This window comes from Lithobates pipiens, unplaced genomic scaffold (genome assembly GCF_037356315.1).
Source record: "Lithobates pipiens isolate NorthernLeopardFrog02 unplaced genomic scaffold, aLitPip1_a1.2 Scaffold_160, whole genome shotgun sequence".
In the NCBI taxonomy this organism is placed as follows: domain Eukaryota; kingdom Metazoa; phylum Chordata; class Amphibia; order Anura; family Ranidae; genus Lithobates; species Lithobates pipiens.
Window position 1 is genome coordinate 2060646 of NW_027507749.1, and position 27838 is coordinate 2088483.

Consider the following 27838-nt stretch of genomic DNA (forward strand, 5'->3'; position numbering starts at 1 on the left):
CTGGCCGGTGAAACGGGCGAAAACGCCGGATTTGGAGCCGATTTGGAGGCCGGTTTGCGGGAGCTGTGTGTTGGGACAGCTACTCCATGCGGCGCTGGAACCGGAAGTGGCAGTGATTTTAATAATGCTTGAAGTGAAACAATAAAAATGAAACATTCCTTTAAATATCATGCCTAAGGGTCCCCTAATGCCGCGTACACACGATCGGACTATCCAGTCTTTCTGAACAAGCAGACCTGCCCACAAACGGCCATACTTTTGAAATGAATGGACTTGCCCACACACGGAGGAAAGTCTGTTCATTTTGAACGCGGCTCCAGGTAGACGGGACTAGCGAAGGAGGTCAATGTCGCCGCCTCCATTTGCAAGATTGACACCTCGCTGGCCCTGTCACCTGGTATGGACTTAAAGGGAAAGCCCTACGCCCCCAAAGTCCATATCAGACCCTTATTTGAGCACACAGCCCGACCGGTCAGGAAAGGGGGTGGGGACGAGCAAGCATCCCCCCTCCTGAGCCGTACCAGGCCGTGCGCCCTCAACATGGGGGGGTGTTTTGGGGAAGAGGGCACCCCAAAGCACCTTGTACCCATGTTGATGAGGACAAGGGCCTCTTCCCGACAACCCTGGCCGTTGGCTGTTGGGGTCTGCGGGCGGGGGGCTTATCGGAATCCAGGAGCCCCCTTTAATAAGGGAGCCCCCAGATACCGGCTCCCACCCTATGTGAATGAGTATTGGGGTACTATATACCCCTACCCATTCACATGTTGAAAAAAAGTGTAAAGAAAAAAACACAACACATGTTTTTAAAATAATTTATTGCACAGCTCCGTTGGTCTTCCTTCCTGGGGGGTCTTCTCACCAGACTTTCTTCTTCGTCGCCGCTGCCGCCGTCCGGGGGTCTTCTTCCGACTTCGGGGACTGTGACATTATTAGGGGGCGGGGTCACCATGTGACATCACCCGGTGACCCCACCCCTTGTCAGCACACCACGTCCCTGTCATTGCGGCCAGAGAGAGCGTCAAGTCAACATCTCAAGGCAGAAGAAGAAGAGAAGGCAGTGGCGGCGACGGCGACAGAAGAACGGGCCACCGCTAGTAAAAGAGTTGGAAGAAGAAAGTGGAGGCCCAGCAAGAAGAACTGAAGAGGGGGACAAGACCCCCGAAGTCAGAAGAAGACCCCCGGATGGCGGCGGCAATGACAAAGAAGAAAGCCGGGCTCCTCTGCCAGTAAAAGTACTAGCAGAAGAAAGCGAAGGAGTCTGGCGAGAAGACCCCCCAAGACGGAAGACCACCGGAGCTGTGCAATAAATTATTTTAAAAACATGTGTTGTGGTTTTTTTTTTCTTTACACTTTTTTCAACTGACAACACCAATTCCCCCTGCTGTGTTCCTCCCCAAACCTACTTGATATGGATCAGTGAACTTTTAAATGAGTATTACACTTGAGAAGTTTTTCCTGGACACTGCAGCCTATACCAGTGATGGCGAACCTTGGCACCCCAGCTGTTTTGGAACTACCTTTCCCATGATGCTCAACTACACTGCAGAGTGGCTAAAAAATTATGGGAAATATAGTTCTGAAACATCTGGAGTGCCGAGGTTCACCATCACTGGTCTACACAATTAAGCCACCTGTGCCTCCAATAGACAAATGACAGCCCCTAATCCTAGGTGCCACAGTTGAATTTGTGTACTAATGACCTAGGATGGCCTATGTTATATCCACTTGTTTGTTCATGCGCATCCACAATCAAATTACAGCTATATATCCTGTTTGGGATGACCACAATCCATGGCTTAATTAGGAAGGAGGAGGATAGTATATGCAATATATTGATCAACAATACTTACTACAATACAACTCCCATCCCTTGAGCTGTGTTTATGTCTGATTGTGTGGATGTATGTGCAGCTGTGATCCCTCTTTTTAAATGACAATGTTGTCTTTTTAATATTTTGGAAGGTTATATTCAAACCGGTATTTTTGGTATTTTGCCATATTTCATTTTATGGTGTTATTTTTCTAAATAAAATTGAATTAAATTCAACTGTAGTGTTCGGTTACTGCGACCCCTTTGGAAGGCCTTGTCCTTTCTTTTTTTCTTATATGCAGTTTATTTGGTCGCATGGACTGTGCCATGGCTAAAGTAATTACTATATTTATTATCTAAATAGTTGTATACTTATGCCCCGTACACACGATCAGATTTTCCGACGAAAAATGTTCAATCGGAGCTTGCTGTCGGAAATTCCGACCATGTGTAGGCTCCATCGGACAATTTCCATCGGAATTTCCATCACACAAAATTTGAGATCTGGTTCTCAAATTTACCGACAGCAAAATCCGTTCGCGCAAATTCCGAAGCACAAAGTGCCACGCATGCTCGGAATCAAGTAGAAGATCCGCACTTGCTATTGAACTTCATTTTTCTTGGCTCGCCGTACGTCACCGCGTTCTTGACGTTCGGAAATTCAGTCAACTTTGTTCAACCGTGTGTATGCAAGACAGGTTTGAGCCAACATCTGTTGGAAAAAATCCATGGATTTTGTTGTTGGAATGTCCGATCCATGTCCGATCGTGTGTACGGGGCATAATAGTGCAGTAGATCCAGACACCACAATATGTTTTTCATTTTTGACCTTAAAGGTCGTTTATGCTGGAAAAACCTCCAATGTGGCCGAATCATAACAATTCTGCAGTGAAGAGTGGGCCAACATTCCTCCACAGCGATGTAAAAGACTCATTGCCAGTTATCGCAAATGCTTAATTGCAACTGTTATGCCCTGTACACATGGTCAGACTTTCCGACGGAAAATTTGCGATCGCATCGCATTGTTGGACATTCTGATCATGTGTGGGCTCCATCTGACTTTTTTTCTGTCGGAATTTCCGACACACAAAGTTTGACATCTGGATATAAAATGTTCTGACAACAAAATCCAATCGTTTAAATTCCGATCTCGTGTACACAATTCCAACGCACAAAGTGGCACGCATGCTCAGAATAAATTACGAGACGAAAGCTATTGGCTACTGGCCTCTTTATATTCCCGTCATACATGTTGTACTTCACCTCGTTCTGAACGATCGGATTTTCCGACAACTTTGTGCGACTGTGTGTATGCAACACAAGTTTGGGCCAAAATTCATCGGAAAAAATCTGACGGATTTTGCCGTCGGGAATGTCCGAACGTGTGTACAAGACATTACTGTCAAGGGCGGCACAACCAGTTGGTGTATGGGGGCAATTGCTTTTTCACAGAGGCCAAGGCAAGTTTGGACAGTTGTCTTCCCTAATTAAATTGCATCATCATTTAAAAACTGCATATCTTTTATCTTTTTGTAATATTATAATGTGTTTGATGATATGAATCATTTAAGTGTAACATATTTGCAAACAAATAAAAAAAAATCAGGAAGGGGCAAATACTTTTTCATAGCACTGTATATATACACAATATCAGCTACATATAAGATTTAGACCTACAAGGTTTGATACAAAATACTGTGTGTGTATATGTATGTGTGTATATAATAAGATTTTTATATACAGCTTACCTGTAAAATAATTTTCTTGAGAGTACATCACGGGACACAGGAGCTTCATTACATAGTGGGTTATATAGGCACCTCTGGTGATTGGACACTGGGTAACCCCCAATTAAGGAGAATTCCTCCCCTATATAACCCCTCCCATATGGGAGGCACCTCAGTTTTGTAGCAAAGCAATAGGAAACCACGTAAAACCCAAGAGGGGCGGGTGTCCTGTGTCCCGTGATGTACTCTCAAGAAAAGGATTTTATAGGTAAGCTGTATATAAAAATCCTATTTTCTTGATCATACATCACGGGACACAGGAGCTTCATTACATAGTGGGATGTCCAAAAGCAATGCTCAGTTTGAGGGGAGGGAGACACAGATCAGAATTATAGACCGCCAAGGACCGGAGGACCTAAACTGCAGTACACTGCGCCCGAATGCGGTATCCTCTTGCCCTCTGAGATCCACCTGATAAAATCTGGTGAATGTGTGGACTGATGACCAAGTTGCAGCCTTACAGATCTGAGCCAGGGAGGCCTGGTGATGCACTGCCCAAGAAGCACTTACAGCCCTAGTAGAGTGCGCTTTCACTTGAAAAGGAGGGATCTTCCCTTTAACACTATAGGCCTGAGAAATAATGTGTCTAATCCACCTTGAGAGAGTGGATTTTGATGCCACTTGGCCCTTCCGGCAAAATAAATAAGCAATCAGTCTTTCTTATCTGAGCAGTTGCCTGAAGATAGATACTGATTGCTCTAACCACATCTAAAGTGTGCAAAGATTCTTCTTCTGCGGACTGTGGGTTCGGAAAAAAGGATGGTAGGATTACATCTTGATTCAAATGGAATCCCGAAACCACCTTAGGTAGAAAGGACCTGTTGGGACGCATTACCACACGGTCCTTATGAATAATTAGATAAGGTTCCTTGCTGGAGAGAGCTGCTAGTTCTGACACTCTCCTAGCCGAGGAAATGGCTACCAAAAAAACATTTTTTTAGTCTAAATAACTAATGAAGCCAGATGCAAAGGTTCAAATGGTTGCCCCTGCAAAGCTGAGAGAACCAAATTCAGATCCCATGGGCATACCGGAGGTTTGACTGGCGGTCTTATCCGCATGGCCCCCTGGATGAAAGCCCGCACCAGGGAATGTGATGCAAGTGGCTTCTGAAAAAAAACACTGACAAGGCCGAAATCTGCACCTTGATAGTGCTTACGGCCAAATTAATTTCTAGGTCTGACTGGAGAAAGGCCAAGATCCTGCTAATGACATACTTTCTAGGATGCCATTCCCTGAGTTCACACCAGGAAACATATGCCCTCCAGATTTTGTAGTAAATAAGCCTGGAGGCGGCTTTCTGGCATTGACCAGAGTAGAAAGGACTGGCCCCGAAAGCCCACGATCCCTCAGAATGTGGGTCTCAGCAGCCAAACCGTCAAATTCAGACTGTGTAAAGCAGGATGGTAAATTGGACCCTGTGAGAGCAGATCTGGCCGGAGAGGAAGGATCCATGGCCTGCCTACTGCCAACTTCATGATCTCTGCGTACCACGGTCGCCTGGGCCAAGCCGGGGCTACCAAAAGCACCGACTTTGTTTCCCTCTTGACTCTTCCCAGGAACCGCGACAGAAGCGGGTTCGTGGGGAAGGCATAAATTAGATTGTACTGATCCCAGGAAACTGTCAGAGCATCCGACCCCTGAGCAAGAACATCTCTTGTCCTTGACACAAATTTGTCCAGTTTTCTGTTGAATCTGGACGCAAACAGATCTACTTCTGGAGTACCCCACCTGTGACATATGTTCTGAAACACGTCGGGGTGCAGAGCCCATTCTCCTGGGCACAACTGCTGGCGGCTTAGAAAATCTGCCTGCCAATTTTCTACTCCTGGAATGAAGACTGCAGAAAGGGATGGAACATCCCTTTCTGCCAAGGCAAGTATGCGATTCACCTCCTTTTGTGCAACCAGACTCCTGGTACCACCCTGGTGATTAATATAGGCCACTGCTGTGGCATTGTCAGACTGAACCCAGAACAGGGAGACCCTGTAGTCTGTAAGACCAGTTTATGAGAGCCATATAAACTGCCTGGATCTCCAAGACATTTATGGGCAATAGCTTCTCGATCGCAGACCATTTCCCCTGCGAGCACGTCTCCTCCAACACTGCTCCCCAGCTTGTCAGGCTGGCATCTGTCGTAATAATCTTCCATGGAAGAGGAAGAAAAGTTTTGTCTTTCAGCAAATTCTCGGTTTGTAACCACCGAATGAGACTCTTGCGTATCCCTGGGGATAGACGCATAGGGAGATCCAAAGACTGGGGCTTCCTGCTCCACGCCGCAAGGATGCATCTTTGCAGAGGCCTTGAGTGGAAATGGGCAAATGGAACGGCCTTGAAGAAGGCGACCATTTTCCCTAACAGTCTCATGCACAACTGAATGGGGGAAGATCTTCTGCCCAGGATTAGGCGCACCAGACCCCCAATGGCCAAGGCTTTTGGCGTTGGTAGAAACACCCCGCCTTGAGCGGTGTCGATGACCATACCCAGGTACTCCAACCTGGTAGCAGGCTGTAGGGACGATTTTTCTAGGTTTGAAAACCCAACCTAGGCGTTCCAGGTGGTCTAGCGTTCTGATAACACTGTGGTTCAGGAGCACTACTGTTTTCTCTATGAGAAGCAAATCGTCTAGCTAAGCCATGACAGCTATACCCTGAGCTCTTAGGTTTGCCAAGAGAGGGTCTAGAATCTTTGTGAAGACTCGAGGGGCCGTAGCGAGCTCGAACGGCAAAGCCACAAATTGAAAATGGCGCTGCTCTACCACGAACCTTAGATACTTTTGGTGTGCGGAAAACATTGGCACATGAAGATATGCATCCTTGATATCTATTGATGCCATAAACTCTCCCCCTTGCAGGGAGGAGACCACAGCGCGTATTGACTGCATTCGGAAGGACCGGATGCATAAAAACCGGTTCAGATCCTTCAGATCTAGGATAGGTCTGACACTTCCATTTGGCTTTGGAACGGTGAAGAGATTCAAGTAAAAGCCTGAACCCTGTTCTTTTGGGTCCACTTCCACTATCACCCCCTGGGATAGTAAGTGATCTAAGGCCAGGAATAGCGGTCTTTGCTTTACTGGATCCCTGGGGATCCTTGACCTTAGAAAGCGAGAAGGTGGAATCTCCTGAAACTCTAGCTTGTAGCCCAGAGATACCGAGGAGACTACCCACTTGTCCCGGATCTCTTCCCGCCAGGCTTCTGCAAACTGCAGGAGCCTTCCCTCCACTCAGCCGAGCGGGAGCTCCCCTTCACAAGGAAGCTTTTGGGCTCTGCTTGGCAGGCTTTCGCCCCCAAGTCTTTTTCTGCCCCTGGGCCTGGCCTTGAGCCTTTCCTGTAGAGGGAGGTTGGGAAGGCCATCGCCACTGCTTAGAGCTTGATGCTCTGGGAGAGAGAGAACGCCTTAATGATGTACGTTTGCTCCTTTTGATTGGAAGGAGAGTAGATTTACCCCCTGAAATTATTTGGACGAACTTGTCTAATTCTTCTCCAAATAAACGTTCCCTCTTAAACAGGAACCCAATCAAATGCTTCTTGCATGATAGCTCAGCTGCCCAATTTTTTAGCCATAGGGCCCTTTGCATGTGTACCAAAAGGAGAAACAAACGAGATGCTTGTTGGACAGAATCCAAAATCGCATCAATCATAAAACACAGAATTTGAGGTATTTCTGCATAATTCTCCACTTCCTCACTGGGAAGGAGGCCAAGCATCTGCTTAACTTGACACAACCCAACAGCTGCGACTGTAGGTTGCACTACTGTGCCAGTCATGGAAAAGGAGGCTTTCAATAATGTTTCCAGCTTCTTATCAGTTGAATCCTTAAATACCTGAGCATTATCCAAAGGACAGGTCAGGTTTTTATTCACGCAAGAAACAGCCGCATCGACAGATGGGACCCCCCATTTCTTGGTGAAACTTTCCTCCAGAGGATAATGCATAGAAAACCTTTTAGGAGGAGCAAACAGTTTATCGGGATGTCCCCAATCCTCATACAACAATTTATCCATTAAGGGATGAATTGGAAAGGAAAAGGCAGTCTGTGAGATTTTCCTGACTCCCAGGAAATAAACAGAGGATGTGGCGACTAGGGATGAGCCGAACAACCCCAAACGGACCCCAAATTCGTACGAACTTTAGAACCCCATTGAAGTCTATGGGACTCGAACGTTCGAAATCAAAAGTGCTAATTTTAATGGCTAATATGCAAGATACTGTCCTAAAAAGGGTTTGGGGACCTGGCTCCTGCCCCAGGGGACATGGGTCAATGCCTAAAATGTTTTTAAAAATGGCCGTTTTGGCAGGAGCACTGATTTTAATGACGATTAAAGTGAGAAAAAAAGTGAAATATTCCTTTAAATATGGTGCCTGGGGGGTGTCTGTAGTATGCCTGTGAAGTGCCACGTGTTTCCCGTGTTTAGAACAGTCCCTGCACAAAATGACATTAAACGGAAATAACATCATTTAAAACTGCTTGCGGTTTTAATATTATATCTGGTTCCTGCAATATGGTTGAAAATTATTGAGAAAAATGGCATGGGTAGCCCTCCCTGCCCATTACCAGCCCCTTTGGGTCTTCTTGTACGCATATTAAGGGGAACCCCGTACCCATATTAAAAAAAAGAAATGCGTGTGGCCCCCAGGCCCTATATACTCAGAACAGCAGTACACAGGCGGTGCAAACAAGACAGGGACTGTGTAGGTTTGTTGTGTTAAGTTGAATCTGTTTGTAATTTTCAACTGGTACATTTTTAAAGTGTAGCTCCAGTCAAAAAAACTATTTTTAAGCTTTTTGGAAAACATAGGGAAGGGTTATCACCCCTGTATAATTTGTTTTGTCGTCCATCTTTTTTCATCTCACTTGCTGTTGTCTCCTTCCGTTTGCACGTAGGAGATGTTTGTAAGTTGGATGTTTGAAAGTAGGGGCCTGCCCTATATGCTCTGCAGAAATGGTGGAACAAGATGTTGGTTTTGCCACAACATTGTAAGCCCTCAAAGTGACTCTTGGTGGGTGCTGGAGCGCCCTGCTGTGAACGATTATATCAAAAATTGTAATTACATGCCATTGTTGAACAGTGGTAGAAAAATTGACCTTTGGTGGTTGTGGTGCTGGTGCCACAACACTATAAGTCCTCACAGTTACTCTGGGTGGGCACAGGAACGGGCCCTCCTGTGAAATATTATATCAAGAATTGTAATTACATGTCCCTGTTAAACAGGGGCAGAAAAATTGGGCCGTAGGCACTGGTGCTGGTGCCATGACACTGCAACCTCTCCCATATACTCTAGTTTTATTGCAGGAATGAGCCCTGCTGCAAAGCATTGCATCAAAATTTGTAATTAAACGCCCCTGTTAAACAGGGGCAGAAAAATTGGGCCTTAGGCACTGGTGCTGGTGCCACAACACTATAAGTCCTCACAGTTACTCTGGGTGGGCACAGGAAGGGGCCCTCCTGTGAAATATTATATCAAGAATTGTAATTACATGTCCCTGTTAAACAGGGGCAGAAAAATTGGGCCTTAGGCACTGGTGCTGGTGCCATGACACTGCAACCTCTCCCATATACTCTAGTTTTATTGCAGGAATGAGCCCTGCTGCAAAGCATTGCATCAAAAATTGTAATTAAACGCCCCTGTTAAACAGGGGCAGAAAAATTGGGCCTTAGGCACTGGTGCTGGTGCCACCACACTGCAACCTCTCCCATATACTCTAATTTTATTGCAGGAATTAGCCCTGCTGCAAAGCATTGCATCAAAAATTGTAATTAAACGCCCCTGTTAAACAGGGGCAGAAAAATTGGGCTGATGGCATCACCCAGAACCAGAAATGTTCTTCCAACATATCAGTGGAGGAGGAAGAGGATAGACAATCAACATAACAGGACAGTCACTCAGCATCAGCATAGGCAGTCTTGAAGGGATGTGATATTTCAAAAAAAATTATTCGGTTACATCAGCTTCAGGTGCTTGGTAGCTGTGGGTGATCCAAGACTGATTCATCTTGATGAAGGTCAGTCGATCAACTGATTCGGTGGACAGGCGCACCCTGTGATCGGTAACAAAGCCACCAGCAGAACTGAAGGTGCGTTCCAAAAGAACGCTGGATGCAGGACAGGCCAGTAGCTCAATTGCATACTGTGCAAGCTCTGGCCAGTGATCCATCCTCAAGACCCAGTAAGCCAGGGGATTTTCGGTGGGAAAGGTGTCCAAGTCTGACCTTGCCCCTAGGTATTCCTGCACCATGTAAATCAGACGCTGGCGATGGTTGCTGGAACCGATCATACCTTGGGGCTGCGGACTAAAAAATTGTCTGAAAGCATCAGTCAGACGGCCACCTTCTCCACCGCTCCTTCTGACCGATGCCTCAGCAACACCTTGTCCAGGACCAGGAGTTTGTAACCTCCCAGTCTCTGGGAACGCATTGCACATACCTTTCTGCAAGGCCTCCTGGAGATGTCTCATCCTCTGCTCCCTCTGCGATGGCAAGATAAGGTCGGCAACCTTACCCTTGTACCGTGGATCAAGGAGAGTGGCAAGCCAGTAATGGTCCCTCTCCTTGATCCGAAGAATACGAGGATCCTTCCGCAGGCTTTGCAGGATCAGGGAAGCCATGCAGAGTAGGTTAGCTGAGGCATTCGGTCCGGAGTCCCCTGGGTCACTAAGGGCAACATGATCCGCAGCTACCTCCTCCCAGCCACGTACAAGTCCACGTGTTTCTTGGGACTGTAAATCATCCCTACAAGACTGCTGCTGCTGATGCTGAGTGCCAGCCTCCACCTCCATGCTGACACAATCATCCTCCTCCTCCTCATCCTCTTCCTGTGTGATGGGTGGCACAGCAGGAACAGTGTCTGGATAAAGGGGTCCTTGAGAGGCAAGGAATTCCTCCTCTTCCTGCCTCTATTCTGCCTCAAGTGCCCTGTCCATTATTCCACGCAGCGTATGCTCCAAGAGGTGGACAAGAGGTACAGTGTCACTGATGCATGCACTGTCACTGCTCACCATCCTTGTGGCCTCCTAAAACGGTGACAGGACAGTGCATGCATCCCTGATCATGCCCCACTGGTGTGGTGAGAAAAAACCGAGCTCCCCTGACCCTGTCCTGGTGCCGTAGTCGCACAGGTACTCATTGATGGCCCTCTGCTGCGTGTGCAGCCACTGCAGCATGGCCAACGTTGAGTTCCACCTGGTGGGCATGTCACATATAAGGCGGTTCTTGGGCAGGTTCAACTCCTTTTGGAGCTCAGCCAGCCGAGCACAGGCATTAAATGATCGGTGGAAATGCACACAGACTTTCCTGGCCTGCTTCAGGACATCCTGTAAGCCGGGGTACCTGCCCAAGAACCGCTGCACCACCAGGTTAAGGACGTGAGCTACACAGGGCACATGGGTCAGTTGTCCCTGTCTGAGGGTGGAGAGGAGGTTGGTGCCATTGTCGCAAACCACCATTCCTGGCTTAAGCTGGCATGACGTCAACCACCTCTCGGCCTGCCCCTTGAGAGCTGACAAAACATCCTCCCCAGTGTGGCTCCTGTCCCCCAAACAAACCAGCGCAAGCACGGCATGGCATTGTTTTGCCTGCGTACTTGCGTAGCCCCTGGAACGCCTACGGAGCACCGCTGGTTCTGAGGACAGAGCACTGGAACAGGCCATAGAGGAAGAAGAAGAGGAGGGGGTGGAGGAGAGAGGTGTGTCACAACCAATAGTAGCATTTTGGAGGCGTGGTGGCGGAACAACCTCCAACACTACTGCACCTTGTCCTGCATCCTTCCCAGCTGCCAGAAGAGTGACCCAATGGGCCGTGAAAGACAGGTAACGTCCCTGTCCATGCCTGCTGGACCATGAGTCAGCGGTAATATGCACCTTACCGCTGACCGCCCTGTCCAGCGAGGCAAGGACATTGCCTTCCATATGCCGGTAGAGAGAGTTCCGTGAGAAAAAGTGGCGTTTGGGGACCTGCCACTGAGGAACCGCACATTGTACAAACTCACAGAAAGGGGCCGAGTCTACCAACTGAAAAGGCAGCAGTTGAAGTGCTAGCAATTTAGCCAAGCTAGCATTCAACCGCTGGGCATGTGGATGGCTGGGAGTGAACTTCTTTCGCCGGTCCAGCAGCTGGGGCAGGGACATTTGCCTGCTATAATCGGACGTGGGTGTACTGCTAGCAGAGTGCCCGGAAGCACTTGACTGTGACACACCTAATTCTACACATTCATTCCTCTCAGAGCAGGTTTCAAAGAGGACTGAAGGTCTAGTGGGGTTGGAGATGCCAGCTGATGAGGAGCAAGGAGAGGTCCGCTTTGTTCTTTGGTGTGGGTCTTTGAGGTACGCTTGCCAACGAGCTGCATGGCAGGTCAACATATGTCTGGTCAAGCATGTGGTGCCCAAGCGGCTGATGTTTTGGCCACGCGAGATACGCTTGAGACATATGTTGCAAATAGCAGCGGTGCGATCTGATGCACTCGTTTCAAAAAAGGCCCACACCAAAGAACTTTTAGAATAACGCGCAGAGGCAGCGCCCTGCACAGGCGGAGCTCTGCTGTGTGATTCAGTCGGTGTGCTGCCCCTAAGCTGGCCCCCGGAGGGCATCCTGCCTCGTTGGACATGTGCCTCCTCCTCCTCCTCCTCTCTCCTACCAGGCACCCACGTGGAGTCAGTGCCCTCATCATCCCCTCCCTCTTCATCGCTGTAGCAAACCTGGCAATATGCTGCAGCTTGTGGAACATGACTGCCAGATTGCTGTCCTTCTTGAGCATCCCCTCTCTCTGCATTCACGCTACTGCCTTCCTCTAGCTGAGTGTCATCATCAGAGCCTACTAAAAACACTGGGCATCCTCCTGGAGCATGTACCCAACACTGTGCTCAAAGAGTTCAGGAGACTCCTCAGGAGGATGTGGTGGGTCTAGGGAAGGAGTCACTGATGATGACATTGAGAGGAGGGAAGACGATGCGTTGGCAGCTGCTTTGCTAGTACCCTGAGCCTGGGTGAGAGAGGATGAGGAGGATGAAGAGGGCTTGGTCATCCACTCTACCAAGTCGTTGGCATGTTGCAGTTCAACATGTCCAGCTGCCGAAAAGAAGGACAAGCATGTCCCATGGCCACGTGCTGATGACAATGCACCGCGTCCACGACCAGCACTGTTGTCTCTAGACACAGAGCCTGCTTGCCCTCTTTTATCGGCTCGCGCCTGTCTGCCTCTCCTTGCTGGCCTTCCAGACATGGTAATGGCCTGAAGGGAGTTGGGTAAAACAGCAGTTGGGTAGTGTATATTGTGCTGGAGGCACACAACACCCACTAACTCCTGCAGATGCCTTTATTATAGAACACCAGAGATAAAGGGGTATACTGTAATGGAGTCACACAACACCCACTAAGCCCTGATAAAGGGGTATATACAGATGTATACTGTGCTGTGCTGGAGGCACACACAACTTCCAATAACTCCTGCAGATGGCAAGTGGGCTCAAATAGAGAAGAGCTATGTAGGTGGATATAGCGGTATGTACTGGGTACAGAGCACGCAGACAGCATGCACAAGCTCCTAACACTACTGACTGCAAGCTCTATTATAAAAGATAGATCACTAGCTACATAGGTGAGGTGAATATAGCGGTGTATACTGCGGTCAGGGCACGCAGACAACAACCACTACAGAAGAGCAAGATCGAAAATCGGCCGATAACTATCGGTGTATACTGTGTTGAAGGTACACAGAACACCCATTAACTGCTTCAGACGCCAACACACTACACAAGGCCGCCGCGCTGGCGGCCTTATATAGTGTGGGGCGTGTACTGCACAGCCTGAGCTATGATTGGCCACAGGCATCCTGCCTGTGGCCAATCATGGCTCTCCTCGCTGCTGGCGCTGTGATTGGCCAAGCATGCGGGGTCACAGTGCATGATTGGCCAATCATGAGCCAGCAATGCACTGCGATGACGCAGTGCATTGTGGGCCGTGAGCGCCACACGAATTTGGCGCGAACGGCCCATAACGTTCGGAATTCGCCGAACGGGCGAACAGCCGGTGTTCGAGTCGAATGTATGTTCGACTCGAACACGAAGCTCATCCCTAGTGGCGACTTCAGCAGCAGGCATTCTGAATGTGGTACGCACCAATTCAGTATAATACTGCACCTGTTTTCTGAGCGCCTGGAAGGAGGGGACTCTCTCCTCTTCCTCTGTCTCATCCGACTGCTCTTGATCCCTATCCCATGATAGGGATCTCTCCTCATTGTCAGATGTGTCATCTGAAAGAGAAATCTCAGCAGAGGGAGGGGATCTACCCCTTTTCCTGCTATCTTTTAGGGAAGCTGAAATAAAATTCATGATTCTCCCTTCAAAACCCTCCAATGTAGCCCTAAGGGAGTCCTCAGTGACATATACCGGTGCTGAAATATTAGGAGAGGCTGCAAAACCTGACATGGGCACTGACTCCTCCTGTGAGGCTGGCTCCAGTCTTGCAGGGGGGGATGGTAACCTACAGGCATTTTTAGAACCCCTGGACCTAGGCGGTGATTTACCAGTGCCCTTGTTACCTCCCCCTGAGACCCTCTTACGAGGAGACATAGTCCTAAGCTACAAAGCAGAGGTACTAGTACAAAGTGCAATCACTGTTGTGCTCAAAGTCTCACAATAAATATATATGCTTAAACTGCACAACCTGATGCTGAGTAGGTGTCTTAGGTTTGCCTGGATCCAATCCCTTAGGATGCTTACTACCCACAGCTCCTGTTTCTCCACTTACAGCCCCCTGGCGCTCTGGGCTTTTTAAAATTGCCGCCTGGCGCCTGCGCAGTACAGCGCCGTGCACGCCAACGTGCACGGCTCGCAACCACACTCCCCCCCTCCATTAGCATGGAGCGTGCTTAGCATGCGGGCCACCGGACGTCCAGGAGGTAAGGGGACCACCATCGGAGCTGCGCGGGACCCCCAGACTACTTGGGACCCCTGTATTACCTTTATTGTGGCAGAGAGTGCAGTGGAAACGTGAGTCATCTGGAGGAATCAGGCTTCACTGAGCGTGTGTATCTGAAAGGCATGTAAGTATGCATCAGGTGGCTCTTACTCCCTCTAGTGTTGGAAACCAGGTAAGACATACAACTACTCAATGAAGAAATCCATAATATACATTTATATAGGATTAACTTCCCTTACCTGTCCTCGCCGCGGGAATTGCTGAAAACAGACAGATTCCAGCCTTCACCCATCACGGCGGACAGAGTTGTGCCAACCTTCAGGTTTTTTTGGGGTTCCTTCTCAGAAGAACCTCCTACCTGGACCTTGTAAAAGACTCTGTCAGAAACTTTCGTGCCACTATGTAAATAGTACACCAAGTCTGGTTTTCCCAGAGCCCAGTCTTCCAATAGGAGAGGACTTACAGGCAAAACCTTGTTTCTTTGGATGACGAGGCCTGGGTACCATATCATCTTGGGAGTCAAAATATCGGTCCGAGATATGGATCCGGTTTGTTGTAGCCTTTAGGCCCCCACAGGGACCTGCACAGAGCTTTCTTCAGAGCACATGTTTTACGTGACCAACCACCAGACACTGGCGAAAAAACTGAGGTGCCTCCCATATGGGAGGGGTTATATAGGGGAGGAATTCTCCTTAATTGGGGGTTAACCAGTGTCCAATCACCAGAGGTGCCTATATAACCCACTATGTAATGAAGCTCCTGTGTCCCGTGATGTATGATCAAGAAATATATATATATACTAGAATTGGGGGTTGCTATTACATTTACAATGAATCCATACCACCACAATGTGCAGAGTAAAATACAATAATTCAATAACAAAACAAATGTATTAGACCCCTTTCACATTGGGGCGTTTTTCGGGCATTTTTCAGGCGCTTTAGCATTAGAAAAAGCGACTGTAAAGCGCTTAAAAGAAGCTGCAACTGCTATCTCAATGTAAAAGCCCGAGTGCTTTCACTCTGAGATCCCTTTCACACCGGGGCGTTTTTCAGGTGCTTTAGCTTTAAAAAAAAGCGCCTGTAAAGCACCTGAAAGAAGCCGCAACTGCAATCCCAATGTAAAAGCCCGAGTGCTTTCACACTGAGTTGCTGCGCTAGCAGGGCGTCAAAAACAGTCCTGCAAGCAGCTTCTTTGCAGCGCTTTTGGAGCGGTGAATGCAACGCTCCTAAAGTGCCCCTTCCTATTGAAATCAAATTTACCACACTCTTCATGACACTATGCATCTGTACGAGGCCAAATGGAATCCATGGTTCATATTTAGACTTTCACACTGACCACGCTAGTCTCTCCTTCCCCTTCTTCTTTTTTTCTTTATGTTTTCTGCCTTTCCTGTAGTTGTATTCTTTTTCTTTCATTCTATGTATCTACTTTCTTTTTCTTTTATTGTACCTCATGCTCATTGGCCGTGATTATACATCTGATTTTGGCAAACGCAACTGTTAAAGCCCATGAGTATGTCCCTGACCCATGCAGAGTATTATTGCTGGAATATCTCTCCCACCATCGATTACATATAATTGTGTTTACTATAGTAGTTTATCACTATGCTAATCTGCTGTACTTAACGATGGATATGTAATACTGCTTTTTTCTTTTTTTGTATGGTTCTGCATGGGACTTTCCCAATACCCATACTTTGTAAAAGCTCCCCAATAATGCTCAAAAAATGCTGGTAAAGCGCTGCTAGTTTAAGCGGCGCTTTATGAACGTTTTTCGGGTACTGACATTGTGAAAGGGCTCTTAAAGCACTCGGGCTTTCACATTGGGATTGCAGATGAGGCTTCTTTCAAGCGCTTTACAGGTGCTTTTTTTTAGCGCTAAAGCGACTGAAAAATGCCTGAAAAACGCCCCAGAGTGAAAGGGGTCTTAAACATCCTCTTTCAATTATATATTGGATTCAAGATCCTCCTATAGATAGTCTTTCTCCCCACAACCCTGGCCCGATGGTTGTGGGGGTCTGCAGGCTGGTGGCTTATTGGAATCTGGACACCCCTTTTAAAAATAAGGGGGCCTCCAGATACCAACAACCCTCCATGAGTAAGAGGTACATAGTACCCATGCTCATTCACAAACAATGTAACCTAGAAATAAAGACACAAATGTTTTACAAATCCCTTATTAAAAAATGAGAGAAATCCCAATAAAAGTCCCTCATTGTAAATTGATAATCATTCATGATATCTGCTGCCTGCCAACCTCTTGCAATTAAAAACCCAACAGACCTGGTGCACATGACTGGTTCCCATGGGAAGGAATGGGGATAGCAATGACATAATTGACAGAATATGGACATGGCCATGGCCAGGGATTACTGGCCATTGTAAGCCACTTGGTACAATTGGCATTTTCCAGCTTTCTGAAATACTCCTTCTATATATGATGAACAGGGGGCTAAACAGGTAAAAGCTCAGGTATTTGTCTAAATGCCCTAATAGCCAAAGTTTGGACTGAACCATTGGCTCATCCCTGCACAGCACTGCCTTCTTTTTAATGCCGCGCACACACGGTCGGAGAATCCGTCGGAATGTGTCCTATCAGACCGTGTTGTCGGATAATCAGACTGTGTGTGGTATGCATCGGACTGTGTGTGGTATGCATCGGACTGATTCTGTCGGAATATCCGTCGGACCCAATTTTCCAAAATTTTTATTGGGCCAAGTGCCACGCATGCTCAGATCAAATTCCTACATCAAAGCTATTGGCTACTAGTCCCATCGTAACGAAATTACGTCATCACGTTCTGAATGATCGGATTTTTCGACAACTTAGTCCGACCGTGTGTATGTAACAGTTTCGGACAAGATCCGACTGACAAAATCCGACGGATTTGGTTGGCAGAATGTCCGACCGTGTGTACAGGGGCTTAGAGTGATGTTTTACTTTATGACAATTTGTCATAAGAGCTTTTTGTTCCCTTAGGACCCACCTCACCATAAGATGACTAGCTGTCCTAACATTCTGTAGTATAGGAAATTCATCTTTTCTTACCTGGGTGTAACCATATAGATTCAGCAGCTGGGCCATTTGTAGAGAGGTGTCAGAATTGAGATCTCCAATGAAACCAGCCAGGGCACCCCGCTCCATACAGGAATAATTTGGAGCTTCCTTTGTATGTCCAGACAATATCTGTAGAACGTCTTTTATAGCTTTATTCACATGTCCACAAGAATCATACACATGGTATCCCAGAGTAATGTTGGGCAGAATATCTGGACTGCGGTTTATCTCATCAATAGCAAATATAAAAGCCAGGAGATGTCTGTATTCTCTGTCATAAACCCTGCAGAAAATGGAGAGTTTTACATTGGTCTAAAGTAAGGGATCGAAGCAGAAATTATCAGGGGGTGCAGCTCACCAAGGTGGTCATGCTTGTGTGATGCTCTGCATTCCATGAGAACACACAAAGCCCTAAATAACACATCTACTGCTGAGAAGCCGCACAGCACCCAGGAGGACTCAAGCAACCAAGGTCCACAGCAGCACCAGCTCCAAAACCAAACCCATTAAGGATGCTCTAGCTCTCTGCAAGAGGAGACGAGAGTGAGTCAGATTTGGATCTATGCAGCACACCCCCAGTTTTCAATGAGGCCTGTTCTCAATCCATTCTGCTACAGAAGTTTGACAAAATGCTACAAAGAGCCCTGCAACATACTATACCTCAGATTAATCACTGAGGGGCTCTCACGTGTTATACGTGAACTTGGGCAGCGCACTACCAATCTGGAGTATCGTGTAGATGAGCTGGAGATGTCAGAGTCTTGTCAGCTAATTGGAGATTTCCCCTCAGTTCCTGTCCTGCAGGTAACAGACGGGAGAAAGTAAAAATCTACAACAATTACATGGACAGAAATCAAAGGCTGACAGGGATTCTAGCCTCCCACTACTCTACTGAAATATGTTTTTTTTTTTTTTTTGCTGCTATTAGAGAGATTTTTCTTGCCTTCTGTCTGGTAAAAAGTTGCCAGTGGGGCAGGAAGTGAGAGGAATCTCTTATATGGAGCCCCAGATAGCAGGTAAAACCTGAAAAGGGATTCTTTATCCTTCCCGACTCTATCCAAAACTAAGAAGAAAAAAGGTTAGGGCTCATTAACCCTTTAACGTTCTGCTCCACCGTTTGGTAGTGCACATTTTGAGTCACGCTAACTCATTGAAAAATGTGGACTTTAAAGGGTTAAAGGCCAAATACATTTAAGGTCTTGTGCATAGTGGTTAAAATTCATACCTTAACACATGTTGTGACATTGCATGGCATAGTACCTTCTCTGTGTCATAGGCTTGTGGAATTAGTTTCGTAACGAATCGAAATTCGGCCGAATTTTGCATCTTACGGACATTCGGATGCATCCGAATGTCCGAATAAAAAAATAATGAATAACAACGAATACGAAAGAAATATAATAATAATAATAATGAATATAACAGAACGAAATGATGTATTTTACGAATGACAACGAACCGAAACTAAACAAAATTTTCCATTGTGCACAAGTCTACTGTGTCAGTCATTGTTAATTGCACCTCGATGCATTGTACAGTAGATCCCAACACACAACGCACCCACAATGCACCACAATACACATACCATGCACTGCGGTGGGCTGCTTTATTTTAAAAAAAAGGGTCACGCATGATTTTTCATCCATTTGTGGGGCATTGGCAGCTATTCATAATGAATAAATGTCAGCATTAACAGATGTCTACATGGTATTCATGAACATATTCAGTGATATGGTTTGATTTTATATAAATTAAGTGTAACAGACTGAATGAGTCCTGCACATTATCACACATATCTCCTAAAGACACAGCTCTGTAGATCAGATTGGAAGTTTTGCAAATCATATTTCACTTACGCTGAACACATGAGATTTTCAATAAGACTTCCTTCCCAACTCCACTGTGACACTGCAGAATGTACAGAGAATATCCCTCCTATAATGACGTCTCCATCCTGAGAATACTTGTACTCAAATGTATAATTCCTCATAGTCATATCACAGCTGTGAGCAGAGTTCTGGGTGTCAGATGTGCAGGGGGTCACACACAAAGACAACAACCACAATATTCTAAGTGGATATCTGAAGACAACATGGCCGAGTCTCTGATAGACTCCAATGACTTCTTCCTCTTCTCCCGACCTCATCATCACTGACAGCAGCCCAGGATCCTGACACTGATTTCATGGCTCAGCTGAAGGCTGTGAGAGTGTCGGGTTTATAAAGAATAATTCTGTTATTTATTACTGAGAGACTGGAATATGAATCTGGTTATAGAGTAGGAAAAAAAAGGCCAAACCTAAAATACACAGAATCCATCTTTATCAGCACTGTAGAAAGAAAAATAACATTATGATATATTGTAGATGAAACAGCAAAAATGAACAGTTTGATGGCCGAAACATTATGTTAAGCAGCAACAGTGCCAAGAATAAGATATAGTAATGAGAGATGTGGTTGAAATTGTGTTAAAATTCTTACGATTATTATTATTACCGCAAACTTTGACCGAAAAGTTTTAAGGTTCTCCACCAAAATAGGGGCAACCTCTAGTGCTGCGTACACACGACCGGACTTTTTGACAGCAAGGTCCGTCGGACAATTTGATCACGTGTGGGCTCCATCGGACCTTTGCTGTCCAAAAATATGACGGACTTTAGAAATAGAACATGTTTCAGATTTTTCTGACGGACCCAGTTCCTATCGAGAAATCCCTTTGTGTGTATGCTAGTCCGACGGACAAAAAACGACGCTAGGGCAGCTATTGGCTACTGGCTATGAACTTCCTTATTCCAGTCCGGTCGTACGTCATCACGTTCAAATCCGTCGGACTTTGGTGTGATTGTGTTTGGCCAAGTCTGTTCATTTGGGAAGACCGTCGGACCTAGTCCGTGGAAAAGACCGGTCGTGTGTACGCGGCATAATGCAGTGCACAAGGAATGGATGAAGGAAGCGGTCTGCAGCTATATTATCAGTGTTATTAGGGACAGCTGACAATTCTGTGTAGAGAGAGATTATTATTTATTTGTTTTATTTTTTATTGGTACATGTCCCTCATGGCAGTGCGTAAATCAGAACATGAGCATGCTACTGCCAATCTGCTCTTTAAGCTGCCTTTTGTTTGAAGCATGACACTTGATTATTCCAAAGACTATGAGCAAGAACAGTGAGCACCTAAACCACCACCCATCATTCACCACGTCCCTTATCCTAGCTTATAAGATAAAAGTTGGCATACACCAGTTGGGCCTACTATCCCTGAATAAAACTATCCTCCTGCTGGACAATTTTACATTGCTGGATCTTGTGCAGTACCTTAATTCTTAATGAAAGTTTGACAATTTCAAATCAATATAAAAACCTTAACATGTAAAATGAGCCAAGGTTTCCATATTGATATCTGACTGTCTTTCCTTCTATGTTGATGATAAATCTGTGATCCAGTAGATGGAATTAAAAGCCTGTTTTTTTATTTGATATCACATGTGCAGGGGGAAAAGTCAACGTCAAAAATACATTTTCTGCTACAGAGGCAGAAAGATGCACGTTTGCAGCCATACCTCACATGTGTGGTGCAAACAACTTCCACATTTGTGGGCATGACCCATGTATGCGTTCACTACTGTGTGCACATGGAGATGGGGGCGTTTTAAAAACTTTTTATTACTTTTATTACCTTTTTTAAATTTATATACTGTCCCTTTAAAACATTTTTTTGATCACTTGTGATAATAATAAAGCATGACAGGGCCTCTTTATGGTGAGATCTGGGGTATAAGAGAGCCCACATCTTTCCTTTACCCTTAAAAGATAAAAAAAAAGATCTTTTGCTTTAAGAAAAAAAAAACAACAAAAAAAAAAAAAACATGAGAACCAGAAGTGATGTTGCTCCGGTCCTCCAAGGGCATAGAGATGAGTGGTGGCCATCTTGCCCATGCTTATCTCTATGTAAACTCGTGGCATCAGATGGTTCCCAGAGCCAACGATCAGTAACGTTAGCCAGGGAACCACCAGGAAGTTGTGGAAGGGGGGCAACTCTCCTCCCACTTCTAAAAGTGATCCCGTGGTGAATCCGTCACTGTGATCACTTTTATCGGAAAGCCAACTGCCTAAGGGAAAAATTGATGCTGGGCTTTTATGGCATCTAGCTGCAGCCATAACCCCGGTATTTAACATCAAAATCATGTCATACATTCCCAGTTAGGCAGTCGGCAGTTTCCTAATATGCAAACTCCTAGCAATTATTTTTACATTTGTCATAGCCATAGTGACTGATTCCTAAAGTGGTGCAACTAAGAGCTACCTGAATCTGTCACATGCATCAGAATTCTTATTAAAACTGCAGCAAGGCTTTCATAAACTAGGCACCAACCATTTCAAAGGGACCACTAGACCACTAGAAAAGTGCCGGTATGCTTTATTGAATTGGTATCAGGGCAAATTTCTGGCTTGCCTTGCAACCAGTGTGATGTTTGAGAGGATCTCCATTACATCTGAAGGTTTTGTTACTTTCTGTCCTCTGACAGTGCGGACCACATAAATGAACCAGTCCTTGATGACTACCAATGACTACAAATCTCATGCTGCTGATCTTAAAGATCTTTAAGTGTCATCTGTTCCACCAAAATAATTGATAGCTGCTAGGGATGGGCCAAATGACCCCCTGTTTGGTTCGCACCAGAACTTTCGACCATCGCAAAAGATCGGAACCGAATAATGAACCCCATTGAAGTCTATGGGGCCCAAATGTGAAAAATCAAGTGCCCATTTTGAAGGCTTATATGCAAGTAATTCGGCATACAATGGTTATGGGGGTCCTGGTACTGCCCTGGGGGACATGCAGCAATGAAAAAAAAGATATACCCCGAAGGAGCTGCTGAATTTGTTTGGGCCTGTACTCTGCTAGTGAACCCCCACTGACTTAGCTCAGTCCCCTTGACACAGCTGTGGTGTAATGTTGGTGTGGAACTAATGGTGAAAGATAACCCCACAATATGCAATATAATAACAGTATACCTTTGTTATTACCCGGGTATCCAATGGCTCCACCTGCTTCTGAAAAAGGAACAACACTCCACACCAAAGTACTTAACCAGAAACTTATTTTTACTGGAACTTGTATTGAGTAATGTAAAATGGTAATTACAACATTTGCACTGTCACATAAACATAATGTAACAGTACAGTAGGTATACACAACAGATTGTACCCGTACAGGTGTCTTGGTCTTGGATGACCTCTTAGGCTGAGGGTCCAATTGGGACTGGAGCTCAGAGGAACTACGCCTTACTCTGGGCAGCTTCCCACTTCCAGCACACTCTGGTGAACAAAGAAATGCATATGATAAATATGATACAACACAACTACAAGGGAGCTCCCCCTACTTTAATAGGATGCAAGGCCTTGCAATAACAGATGCAGGCTCTTTAATCTTCAGTCGTCTGCTAGATATTTGTGTTTGTAACAATTGTAATCCAACAGTAATCCACTTGTAATTCCCTTTTGGTGTAATTGCTTTGGAATAACACAGTGCTAATAGTGTTATGAAGAATAGGCTAGAGACCTTTTTAAACTCAGTCTTTACTGTGGTTTTCCTCCGTGGGACTACAGGTCCCAGCAACACTGTGTTCAAGTCTAGGTGTATGCAAGTGTGTTAGGAAACTGTGGGCAACAGCCCTCTCACCAAACTGGGTCTGAAGAATAAGACAGCTCCACTCCGCTGGTCTCAGTCCATTTGCTGTGGCCATGCCGTCACACTGTTTGGCTTCACAAGGTCACCAGGAGCTCTCAGTTACCTCTGTCAGGGCGCCTCTGGATCCTTACTGATCTGACCACACTGCTATCCCAGCATGCTGTGGTGTGAAGTCCTTCTCTGGCTTCAGATTGCTGCTCCACACCGAACAGGCCACAGTTCTCTGGAGACCTCCTCACAGGTCCTCACAGGCAGGCCATGTGTCCAAAAGTGTCAGAAACCATGAAATAGACTGAGGCCCAGGAATATAACCTGTTCACGATGGAACTCAAACTTCTCCAGTTTACAATAGAGATTGTTCTCTCTTAGTTTCTGAAGTACACGACAGACATCTGTGTGGTGGCTCTCCAGGGACTTGGAAAATATGAGGATATCATCGAGATAAACCACCACACACAATTGTAACAAATCTCGAAGGACATCATTAATAAATTCCTGGAAAACTGCCGGGCATTACAAAGGCCAAAAGGCATTACCAGGTATTCATAATGGCCTGTTCTGATATTCAACACAGTTTTCCACTCGTCGCCCTCCTTAATGCGCACAAGATTGTATGCCCCTCTCAGGTCAAGCTTTGTGAAACTGTTGCTCCCTTGAGGCGGTCAAATAACTCTGTAATCAATGGAATCGGGTAGGCATTCTTAATCGTGACACGATTGAGACATCTATAATCTATACAAGGTCTCAGTTCACAGCTCTTCTTTTTCACAAAGAAGAAACCAGCACCAGCAGGAGACGAGGACTTGTGGATGAAACCTCGAGAAAGTGCGTCAGCAACATACTCCTCCATGGCCTTATCCTCCAAGACTGACAAAGGGTAAACCCCGCCACGAGGAGGTATGGCACCAGGTTGAAGGTCAATTACGCAATCATAAGGCCGGTGTGGAGGCAAACTACCGGCTTGACCTTTATCAAAGACATTGCCAAAATCACAGTACTCCTCCAGCAGGGAGGGGAGTGAAGTGGTGCACAGGAATTTGGATACCTTCAGGAAGCATGGCTCACTGCATTGTGGTGACCAGGAGAGAACCTCAGCACGGAGCCAATCAAAAGAGGGGTTGTGCCTCTGTAACCAAGGATAACCAATAACCAGTGGAAATCTGGGTGAGGAAATAACTTGGAATTGGATTATCTCATGGTGAAGAGCCCCTACGGCCATGGACAAAGGAACCGTCTCATGAGTCACATGGGCAGGCTGTAAAGGTATCCCGTCAAGAGCCTCAATGGCAATTGGAGTGTCACACAGCTACAGCAGAATTGAGTACTGTGAAACAAATGCAGCATCAATGAACAGGCCTGCAGCTCCAGAGTTGATTAGAGCCTGTATCTCGATGGACGACTCAGCCCAAGAAAGGGTGACCAAAACAAGGGGCTTATCCTTCTGGATAACTGGGGATGAAACAATGCCACCTAAGGTCTGTCCATGACAGGACCTCAAGGTTCAGACGTTCCCTGGACGGGTAGGACAAGACTTCAAAAAGTGAACCGTCTGGCCACAATAAAGGCACAATCTCTCCCTCCTCCTAAAGGCTCTCTCATCCGCAGAGAGACGCGTGAAGCCCAGGTGCATGGGTTCATCTTCACTGACCAACTCGGTATCAGTAGGCATGGGAGGTGAGGGAGGCATGAGTGGGACTACAAAGCTCGGAGGCAAATGTACAGGAGGCTTCCGCAAGCGCTCCGTAAGAGAAAGTCTTGCTCTGAATTTGGAGTCAATGAGGATGGCAAATGAGATCAAGCTCTCCAGCTCAGTGGGTATATCTCGAGCTGCTATCTCATCCTTGATGGAATCCGAGAGACCATGAGAAAAAGCAGCCACGAAGGCCTCATTGTTCCAAGCCACCTCTGCTGCCAAAGTACGGAATTCAATGGCGTAGTCGGCAACAGTTCTCGTACTCTGTTTGATAGACATGAGGCACTTGGCAGCAGAAGCAGAGCATACGGGAACATCAAAAACCCTTTTAAAGGAGGCCACAAACTGAGGGTAACTCAAGACAACAGGTTTTTGCATCTCCCATAGAGGGTTAGTCCAGGCCAAGGCTCTCTCAGAAAGCAAAGATATCACGAAACCTACTGTGCTTCTGTCCGTGGGAAATGCCTGGGGCAGCATTTTCTCAACCTGATTGAGAAACCCTCTGCATTGAACTGGATCACCCCCAAATCGCTAGAGAAGCGGAGCAGAAACAGACATACCTCTTATAGAGGTAATGCTCGAGGAGGGTGCCTGCACAGAGACTGGCGCAGCAGCAGGGACGGCCTGCAACTCAGATTGCACCGGAGCAGCCACCATGGGGGATTCCAGGTGAGCCGTGCGATTCAGGAGCATTTGTAACACCAAGGCAAACTGATCCATGCGGTGATCTTGCTCATCCAATCTGGAAAAAATATTACCAACAAGTGGATTGACCGTATCTTCTGAATTCATGGCCTTTGCGTACTGTCATAAAACAAGAAACAAACTGAGACAGAAGTACAATCGAATCACACTTGTTTATTTATAAAAATAAAAAGGTAAATAGAAAAAAGCGTAGTCAAGCATAGCCAGAGTCCAGTAGCCAGATCGGGTAGTCAGCCAGTCCAAATTTCATAAACCAGATCGGGTAATCAGCCAGGCCGCAAGTCAGGGATCCAAAGAGAGCAACTGCAAGCAGGATAAGAAGCCAGGAGGGATGTCAGCAAGCCAGTCTTGAAACAAACAGCAGGAGATGGTTTCTTGTGATGTGACCAACGTAAAGGCAAAGGAAAAAGTGAGCTGGAAGGCAGTTCAGACGAGCATCATCGGGAACAGCTGGTAACTGTGGAAAGAGAAGAGAGCTGGCAATTAGCCAACAGCTGAGTGGCCAACCCAGAGGAGGAAGGGCTAAGCCAGCCCTGACAAGAAGAGAAAGAAAATGGCCGCACGGGCCCTTTTATAGTCTACCCAGCATGCAGTTCAGTACAGGGGGATCATGGGTAGGTCACCTAACATTCTGGGTAAGCAGGTCACAGTATAATGTAAACAGAAAAGTCACTTCCTGTTATCTTTCTAGTGCTATAGAAAATAAAAAAATAAGTAAATTTCCTGCTATTGGCCACTAGATGGCGCCAAACACTAAAGAATAACACTGTCCATAGGCTTACATTGCATTAACATTAATGTTGCATTAGTAGGCGAAAGTGTCAGTGCTACATACTCCCCCTACTTTGACTCTTTGGTCCCCAAAGATATTCAAAATCCTTGCTCTATTCTGTATTTTTGCCTCTATGCGATTACTTAATACAGACAGAGGAGCCTCCCACCAATTCACATGTGATGGGGAGCTGTTCTGTGCACTCATAGCTGACACTATAGTGTCTGGTACAGATGTGTTAAAGGGTGAGATGGGATTGCCTTTCACCAAATCTGTGGTGAGAAGGTCAGACTCTCTCAACAACCTTTGAGGGGTGAGAATAACTTCTTTGGAACTCTCATCCAGCATATCACAAGTTGGTCTCTTGAATCTGGAAATTACTCCTTGATTCCTCTGATTCACTGACTCAGACACGGTAGGCTCACCAGTCTTCTCTTTCTGTGCAACTACCTCTACCTGTTGCAGGTTGGTTTCTTCCACTTCTGCTTTGGATACTTCTCCATCCATTGTGGGAAAAGGAGGCACTTCCAACTCTTCTTCTGGCAGTAAGGGTGGAGAGTCACATCTGAGGACAACAGGGGCTGACAGCCACTTCATCAGATCTATGTTGGTCCCAAAGATCAACAAACTTCTTGAGGACCCTGGCAGCCGGGGACAAACAAGGGCCAGGGTTTCAAAGTTTTGGCTCTCGCCAGCCCTCAACGGATCACACAACAACTTGACCTGCAGATATCCATCACAAGGGTGATCCATTGCTTGGATACCCTGGATCTCTAATGCCGCGTACACACGGGCGGATTGTATGGCGTACTTAGTCTGTCGAAACACATTTCAGCGGACAATCCGCTCGTGTGTGGGCTTCAGCTGACTTTTTCAGCGTGCAGTCCGGAGTACTAAGTATTTCGTTTTTTTCGAAATTCTGTCCGTCGTACTTTGGTTTCAGCGGACAATACGGTCGTCAGTGTGCTAGTTCGAAGGACTAAGAATGGCGCATGCCCAGAAAGGATTTACACGGCGGAACTTCCTATTTCTAGTCCCGTCGTACGTGCTTTACACGTCATCGCGCAAGCTTTCGACGGACTGTTTGTGTATCCGTGTGTGGTCAAGTCCGTTCAGTGGAAAGTACGACGGACTGTCCGTCGGATTGTATGACGGACTAAGTACGCCATACAATCTGCTCGTGTGTACGCGGCATAAGTCTTCCAGTCTCTTTAAGGGCAGGTATGATAGGTACCTCTGGTAAAAGTCTCTTGTCAGCAGGGTAACCTGGGCACTTGAATCAAGGATGGCTCTGGTGTAGATCCCTTCAATCAGAATGAGCACAATAGATTGGGGACCTACCAACTGGGTAGGAAGTCTATTAGAAACATCTGTAACAGCAGACCGACAAATTTGATGCCTGGCACA

General features: G+C 46.4%; 1 protein-coding gene across 1 annotated transcript in view; it reads right to left on the bottom strand.

Moving 5' to 3' along the window:
* The window catches only part of LOC143986465 (vomeronasal type-2 receptor 26-like), a 75749-nt gene extending 48565 nt beyond the window's left edge, over nt 1-27184 (bottom strand). Inside the window, exons 1-4 of the mRNA XM_077484808.1 lie at nt 26692-27184; nt 22779-22888; nt 18290-18399; nt 17562-17853 (exon numbers count right to left, since the gene is read on the bottom strand). Of these exons, the coding sequence (XP_077340934.1) occupies nt 17562-17853; nt 18290-18399; nt 22779-22888; nt 26692-27184 (1005 nt within the window). The remainder of the gene's footprint in view (nt 1-17561; nt 17854-18289; nt 18400-22778; nt 22889-26691) is intronic.
* Between the last annotated feature and the right edge of the window lie 654 nt (nt 27185-27838).